The following is a 7,925-nucleotide window of genomic DNA, read 5'->3' as shown; positions in this document are numbered from 1 at the left end:
CAACAATTTTTATTTTTAGTTGTGTTGACTGTTGAACTATTAAACTTCTTTAATCGTCGTATTTGAATTATGTTGTCATTATATTTCATTAGATCAAGACTTTGTTAGCTATTGTGTATTTCGGTTTGTCGATTTCAATGTTACGACTTTGCATAATAGTATGGTAGAATTTTTTTGATTTGATTGAAAAAACCGAACAAACCGAACCAAACCAAACCAATTTTTTAGTTTGGTTCGGATGAGTTTGAAAAAAACCGAACCAAACCGAACTGCAATTTAATTAAACGATCAGATTGGATGGCTTTTCCTTCAAAAACCGAACCAAACCGCACCGCAAACACCGTAGTATTATTTAATTGTTTATTCTTTCTTTTTTCTTTTTTCTTTTTTCTTTTCTTTTTTATATTTATTTTAACTCATGTACATGTGATAGTGATACTGAGTAGTGAGTACTCGCTGCTCTGACCTCTCAGACAGTAGCAAAGACCCGCCCCCTAGTCCCCAACTTTACTCATCCACCCCGCCACTCTCCCTCTCGAATCAACTCTCAGGTATCAATTCCATTCATCTCTTAACTTTCCACTTCATATTTCTAACTAGTTACGAATGCTCTAAAACTTCCCAAGATTTTAGTAACTAACTTTCCTGTTGTTCCATAATAACTAAAACTTTGGGGGTTCTTCTTTTTTCTTTTTTTTTTAAATCTTATACCACGTGCATGTTGTTTTGAATTTTGATGGAGTGTTCAGAGGATTGTTGTTGAAAGTCATGGTAAATATTTAAGCTTTGTGATGCTATGGTGTTAAAATAGGGGTTTTAAGGGTTTAGTATCAAGTTTGAACTTCGAACACTGTGCCCTTGGAATAAACACATGTTTGTTTGATAGACTGTTCGAAACCTTGCTCCCTTGCAAGAAAACTAACTTCCGTAGCTTGCTATGTAAAATTTTTTCCTAATGTTATTGTAAATGACCTCTGAACTATGTAGGTAGGGTTGCAGCTCTGATATATTCAATCATAAGATAAGGATGCAGGCAACTGCTGGAGTTGCAATGATGGGTTCTCTGCAGCAACCCGTTTGGACCAAGGGGCTGTCTTTCCCTTCAAATAAAGGGTATGGCGGTAATGGATTTATCCCTCAACTAACGTTCCACAATGCAAGACCATGCAAAGCATCTCCTGTTGAAGGTAGTTTAGTCACAGGGGCTCCATCATCTTTGTCTGTCTCAGTGCCTGAAATCGGAGGTAACTATGCTTCTACCATTTGATTGAAAGAATTCTCAATAATATCTTAGCCAGATGTATATATGGTATTTAAATGGCGACTATGCAAATATCAGGGGATGGAAGCAAGTTCTTGGACTACGGCTTGAGTGAAGCTGATCCCGAGGTTCGTGAAATTATTGACAAGGAAAAGGACCGACAATTTAAAAGTCTAGAGCTTATTGCCTCTGAGAATTTTACTTCTAGAGCAGTGATGGAAGCAGTTGGTTCATGCCTTACAAACAAGTACTCTGAAGGGCTACCGGGTAAAAGGTAGAGTCACCATTTACTTTTTCATATTATTAAAAATTAAAAGTTTGGTTCCTTTTTTCCTTCTTTAATCTTACTGATTGGGTACTCGTTATACTTGTAAGGTACTATGGTGGTAATGAGTTTATTGACGAGCTTGAGATCCTATGCCAAGAAAGGGCACTAGCTGCATTCCATGTAGATGGAGAGAAGTGGGGTGTAAATGTTCAACCATTATCTGGTTCCCCAGCTAATTTTGCAGTATATACTGCAATTCTCAAACCGCATGATCGAATAATGGTAAACTACTTTTCATTTACTTTAATTTAACCAACACTATATAGTGGTCTGTGATGGTCTTAACTTACTACGGTAAGTTGCTAGGGTTTGGACTTGCCTCATGGGGGACATTTGTCGCATGGATTCATGACACCTAAAAGACGTGTATCAGGAACATCAATTTATTTTGAATCTATGCCTTATCGACTTGATGAGTCAACAGGTATTTTTTTGTAATTGAATTAGTGCAGATATAGTTGCTAATTTCTTTGATAAAATTTTAACCTTTTTTGGAATCATATAAGGTCTTATTGATTATGATATGTTGGAGAAAACTGCTATTCTCTTCCGGCCCAAACTCATTATTGCTGGTGCTAGTGCTTATCCTCGAGACATTGACTACCATCACTTCAGAAAAGTATGTTTTCTATCTGATTATTTTCTGGAGTTTATCTTGCTCATGATATGTCCTCACATCATGATTGGCAAGAAGCTAATTATGTCTCATACTCGTGAAGATTGCAGATGAAGTAGGCGCTTTTCTTATGATGGATATGGCTCATATAAGTGGGCTTGTTGCTGCATCTGTGCTTGCTAATCCCTTTGAGTTTTGTGATATTGTGACCACCACAACCCATAAGGTCTATCGTGAGGCTTTTCCATATTGTGTTTTTGTTTTTTAAAAAACCAATGTTATTGTTTTATTCGAATCCATCTAACATGTAATTTTTCTTTGTCATACTTACGAAACATACTGGTTACTTAATCCATTATATATTTTTCCCTCCAGTCCTTGAGAGGTCCAAGAGGTGGAATGATATTCTTCAAGAAAGATCCTGTGCATGGTGTCGATCTAGAGTCTGCCATTAACAATGCCGTTTTTCCTGGCCTTCAGGTAAATTAGCAATGTCCCGCTAGCTTATTAAGAGGATGCGAGGATTGTATACACCTATGCAGTCTGACATTTATGTTTTCTTTACCTTTGTTAGTTTGAGATTCTAATATTGTGCTGAATCAATTGAATAGGGTGGTCCTCATAACCACACTATTGGAGGACTAGCAGTTTGCTTGAAGCATGCCCAATCTCAGGAATTTAAAATTTACCAGAACCAGGTATATGTCTTTTCATTGTTGGTTAGAATTGGGCATATTAAGCTACTTCCTAACTACCAAGCATGCATGTGGCTGCCATCTTGCAGGTGGTGTCTAACTGTAGAGCTCTGGCTAACCGGTTAATCGAGCATGGGTATAAACTGGTCTCTGGTGGTAGTGATAACCACCTGGTTCTTGTCGATCTGCGGCCAGCTGTAAGCCTCTGCTCTCATTTTGTTTAAATTGTCAGATTTGATTCTTAATTCTCTCTTTTTCTTGCAAACTTGCAGTGTAAATTGCATTGTAAAGCTTCACATGCTTTTATATGTAAAAAGACATGATCATATTGCATAATGTAAAAAATCACCACCCTTTCCTTATTCTGGCTATGTATCATATTAATTGGCATTACATCCTTTAGGGTATTGATGGCGCCCGAGTAGAGAAGATTCTGGACATGGCTTCCATAACCCTCAACAAGAATTCAGTGCCAGGTGAGATCCTTAGTGTATTATTTCCTAATGTATTCTTGGTGATGATTATGCTACATTTCATTGACATGCCTAATCACAAAAGGTGACAAGAGCGCCCTAGTTCCGGGAGGCATTCGCATTGGATCGCCTGCAATGACGACAAGAGGACTTGGGGAGAAAGAATTCACATTAATAGCAGACTTGATTCATGAGGGTGTGCAGATAAGTCTCGAAGCCAAGAGTCTGGTCTCAGGGACAAAACTACAAGACTTTTTGAAGTTCGTAACATCTCCAGGGTTTCCTTTAGGAGACAAAGTCTCAAAGTTGCGTAGTAAAGTTGAAGAGCTTACTACTAAGTATCCAATCCCTGGTGTCTAAATAGGTTAGTTGTTTCAATAAGCGATAGAAACTAAGATGGTTAGAAATTTTGGTATAATAACTTACATGCTTCATATATGCTACTGAATTGTTTTATAAAAAGGTTTATCTTTCCTTGCAAAATGTGTCCCCTCCTTTAATCCCTTAAAGAAAAGAAAATCCTTTTGTAGATGTTGGCTACATTTTTGTTTTATAATTTTATTTTGTTGCGGTCTTGGTGCATTTTGATATACTCCTAAGGAAATATTCAGATCAAGACCCAAAAGAAACATAACTGAAAGGTTTAAAATTTGCTAGATAGAAGAACACAAAAGAAACATCTCTCAAAATATGAAAGTATGTAGGAATCTAATTCGGGTATTCATTCATTGTTTTTGGTGCTACATTCTTGTGAATATCGTGTAGGTAACAAATGTAAGAAGTATAATGACCTCCGAGTCTTGCTCTGCGGACACGTACATACATGCTAAAATAAATAATTAGAAAAAGAAATAGGTGAAATTTTCCTTTTCCTATTAACACAACACAATTACTGAAAGTTCATATTCTGCAATGGTCCTTTCGCTTGTATGGTGTATTATGTACGTGTTTGATTGGTAACTGTGTTTAAATTTTTTTTTTCTTTTTCAAAATTTCAGCTATACCTCTTCTTGGTTTCACTGTACAGAATGACTCCCGTGACTGTGAGTGCATAGCCCATCATTCCTATAACTGAAATTGGATTCTTGAATATCAGAATTGAGACAACCACTGCAACTGCCCCCTTTGCATTTCCTAGAACCTGTGAAAAGATTTGGCAAATCACATTTATATTTAGTTGGTTACACCACATATGACTTAAGGAACTGAATGCATCTCCTAAATCATGTGTATAACACCCGTACTAACAGAATATTATGTTTCCACTGCGCTACACTGACAGCGAGGGCATTATAGAGACTCTCCTGCACGTCTATATATGATAGGAGCCTTTACTTTAATGACCCAGCCATCAGAGTGGTGCAGTAGAAGCGTGATATTCTATTAGTGAGGGTGTTACAATGTGTGGTAATATGTGTCTTTAGTTTATTAATTTATTGCTTTATGGAGTTGATATTTGACCACAAAGCAAAGAAGTATCAAAGTCACTCTTCTATGCACTCTTTTAATCTCACCATATGCTGATATGCACATGAAATTTAATAATGGTGAGTGATACAGAATATCTTTCCTTGTAAATACTATACTGAAAAGGGCAGTTAATGTAGGATATTTCTTTATCAAGTGATAATGAAAGAAAACCTTTAAAGAAAATGTGATTTTTTTTTAAAAAGGATAGAATAATTTCTCCTAAGTAAGCTATAATTATTGTGCACTTTATTAGTTATCTGATCTTTTTTTTTTTTTGATGATAATTAGTTATCTGATCTAATTAGGGGTGAATGCACTCATCATGTTTTTCAATTGAGTCTATTGAGGAACTGAACAGCAGATACCATACAATTCTGATATCATTTCTTGCAAGATCCACTGTGGTCCCAATCACATTTTTCTCCATCAGTAATGTTGCTGGAAACAACACCAACATTGCTATAGGTGCCATGTAAAGTAGAAGACTCATAGAATTCAACTTTTCCCTGAAAACCATCATCGAAGTAGTAAAATTAAAATGGTTGATAGTTGCTATTTGGGATGTTAACACCACCTGGGTGCTGTGTCATAAGAGCTGAAATGTTCTTTATGCACGCTTAGTAGCTGTTTTGGTATAGAAATAGAGTTATTGAAACACACAAATCATAAACAAAGAAAATGTTTGTCATGTAAGAAAGAGATAGAAATATAACTTCTTATGGCTTATCTTTATCTTAATATCTGAAGTGGAGTTTTAGAGTAATGGTTGAGTTATTTCCGATTTTTCGTATAACTTTAAGATTATGAGTTCAAGTCATGAAAACAATCACCGATGTAAAGGAGAAAATAGATAAACTCATTACCCCTCTGAGGACAATAAAATAGATTGAAGCACCGATTTGAATGCTCTGGCAGCAGTTGATGAAACACAAATCAAAAACCCAAACAGATGGAAACTTCGTTCACCCTGCATCACAAAATAAATAAATAAAATATTAAAAGAGTTACATCGCTTACATGTGAGAAAGAGGATAATTGCTTTGATTATTATAAGGTCCTATCAAATTTGATGGTGTGTTATAGTGCCAATGTCAGTGTCAGTGAGAGTAATTATCCAAAGTGACATAACTAATAACGTGAAGTTGAAATGGCAATTGGCATAATGAATTAGTGACATAATATTACTTTTCTTAACGTGACTGATTGATATTAATAGAAGACTAAACTAAAACACAATTTAAAATGTGAATGATCAAATGAAAAAATTAAAACGAGCACAAATTTTGAACAATTAAATATAGATAAGGACTAATATAATTAATAAAAGCAATTGTTTGAAAAGGCTGAGTTCATAACCATAAAAATAATAAAAAAGTTAAGACTGAAATAATGAGGAGAACTTTAAAGCTGTTGATGCTGGAAAACTGGTGCAATGGACTTGTTACATATCAAGCAAGCTGAATATTCTTGCATTTTTAGGGTATCTTGTCTTTTCCCTAGTAATGGCTTATCAAAACTTTTTAATTGGAATACTACTTTCCTAGCTAAAGAAACATATTGACTGATCTATCTTACCTAGCAATATAAAATTATGTTAGAATTAATTTCTCACCATAAGTTGTGTTAATAATGAAAAATCTACAAATTGGATCACTTGTTTGGGAGTTAAGGGAAATGAATTAGAGGATTAAATATGAGTTCTATTTAATTGACATGCTTAAGTGAAGGAAGAGGAAATTAAGAGATGTATTAGTTTTTTCCGACTCCACAATCAAGAATCTCTTGCTAGGATAGACATGTATCCATACAAGAAACTTGTCCTACTGCATGTTTTTGTTGAAGTTATTATCTCTATCAGCTTCCCATAACCATAAGCATAGGTTTTCAGTCACTAATGCACAAATTAGCTGCTGTATTAAAAAAGGTTAAAACAAAGATGGAAAAAATTTCAACCATTGTTCATGCATGCAGATATTTACATATTTTTCTCTAAACTTCAATTATTTCATTAATTTATGATTAGGCATCATCAATTGTTATCTACTTCCCTTGGATTCTCAACAGTAAAAACACCACATAAAAGCTAAAAACACATGCAATTTATGGCAGATATAGGAGTATATACCCAAATTTCTCCCCCAACGAATTTCATATTAGACATTTTGATCTCCAATAAAAATTTATTACTTTGGAAGTCTTTAAGTTAGACAGTATGGTCCTTTTATCACTGAGAATTAAATGTTGAATATGCATATTGACAAATAAGCTTCTAATAAATTTTATTATAAAGCAGCCAGATCCTCAATAAATACTATTAATCCTCTTTATAAAGGAACCAATCCATCTCCAGAGCCTCTAAAGTAATAAAAATTTATTAAAAATTAAAATGTTTGATTTAAAATTTCTAAAGAACTAATTTGGATATTTAGTCAATAAATAAATTTACCCCAGTAGCTATGATGACTCCTCCAACAACAGGCAACAGGGTACAATATGTAACCCAAGCCTCTCTTTTGCTGGTCATGAAATAGGCGAAAACGGCGGTGAAGAACGGCGTGGTGGCGCCGATGGCCTGGTTAAAGGACACTGGAATGTAGTTAAGCGATATGTTTCCACAGACGACAGAGAAGCAGAAAACAAGGCTAAGGAAACAAATCTTGGCAAACTGTCTCCTTGATTGTATGTTCTGCAAAGGGACAACTTGCATTATTGAAATGGCAATGAAGCTGAGAAGAGAACACATCATCATGTGACACATGGTGAGGAAAACAGGGTACTTGAAACCATAGTTGCTTAGCAAGTACTTGTTCAGAAGGAGAACACCAATGTTGGAACTGTACCAAGAAATCACCACCCCTATGGTTGGCCACGGAATTGCCTTCATAATATAATATGATAACAACAAGAATCTGGGTCTTAACAAATGGGTTTTAAGCAAATTGATACCTTTTTTTTTTGTTTTCTTGGCTGAGAAATTCTCAAGGTGGAAGGTTTTCTAACTGATGGTGTAATGTATGATTATAAGTTAAGAAAAAAACTTAAAAGAGAGGGAGAAGTGATTGCATATGAAGCTATATTTCAT

General features: G+C 35.1%; 2 protein-coding genes across 2 annotated transcripts; one reads left to right on the top strand and one right to left on the bottom strand.

Moving 5' to 3' along the window:
• Positions 1-438: 438 nt before the first annotated feature.
• On the top strand, positions 439-4,518 carry LOC107484818 (serine hydroxymethyltransferase 3, chloroplastic). Its single transcript, XM_016105357.3, has 13 exons — positions 439-551; positions 988-1,244; positions 1,340-1,535; positions 1,637-1,811; positions 1,896-2,013; positions 2,096-2,208; positions 2,309-2,431; positions 2,581-2,685; positions 2,817-2,903; positions 2,990-3,097; positions 3,304-3,376; positions 3,459-3,737; positions 4,372-4,518. Exons 2-12 carry the CDS (start codon positions 1,028-1,030, stop codon positions 3,731-3,733), a joined length of 1,590 nt encoding a protein of 529 aa, XP_015960843.1. The 5' UTR covers positions 439-551; positions 988-1,027; the 3' UTR covers positions 3,734-3,737; positions 4,372-4,518.
• Positions 4,055-7,883, bottom strand: LOC107484820 (probable sugar phosphate/phosphate translocator At5g05820). The gene is made up of 4 exons (XM_016105359.3): positions 7,290-7,883; positions 5,707-5,810; positions 5,161-5,349; positions 4,055-4,578 (listed from the first exon to the last, which is right to left on the bottom strand). Exons 1-4 carry the CDS (start codon positions 7,725-7,727, stop codon positions 4,368-4,370), a joined length of 942 nt encoding a protein of 313 aa, XP_015960845.1. The 5' UTR covers positions 7,728-7,883; the 3' UTR covers positions 4,055-4,367.
• Between the last annotated feature and the right edge of the window lie 42 nt (positions 7,884-7,925).

This window comes from Arachis duranensis, chromosome 4, assembly GCF_000817695.3.
Source record: "Arachis duranensis cultivar V14167 chromosome 4, aradu.V14167.gnm2.J7QH, whole genome shotgun sequence".
In the NCBI taxonomy this organism is placed as follows: Eukaryota; Viridiplantae; Streptophyta; class Magnoliopsida; order Fabales; family Fabaceae; genus Arachis; species Arachis duranensis.
The sequence above is the reverse complement of the archived record's forward strand: the minus strand, read 5'-3'. Positions and strand labels throughout refer to the sequence as shown.

Coding starts and splice junctions, on each gene's coding strand:
- LOC107484820 (XM_016105359.3), bottom strand. CDS start 7,727: ATGAAGGCAATTCCGTGGCCAACCATAGGGGTGGTGATTTCTTGGTAC. Junction 5,811..7,289: donor GAGTCATCATAGCTACTGGG/GTAAATTTATTT, acceptor TTTGTGATGCAG/GGTGAACGAAGTTTCCATCT. Junction 4,579..5,160: donor TCAATTGAAAAACATGATGA/GTGCATTCACCC, acceptor AGATGCATTCAG/TTCCTTAAGTCATATGTGGT.
- LOC107484818 (XM_016105357.3), top strand. CDS start 1,028: ATGCAGGCAACTGCTGGAGTTGCAATGATGGGTTCTCTGCAGCAACCC. Junction 2,904..2,989: donor TTAAAATTTACCAGAACCAG/GTATATGTCTTT, acceptor GCCATCTTGCAG/GTGGTGTCTAACTGTAGAGC. Junction 3,377..3,458: donor CAACAAGAATTCAGTGCCAG/GTGAGATCCTTA, acceptor TAATCACAAAAG/GTGACAAGAGCGCCCTAGTT.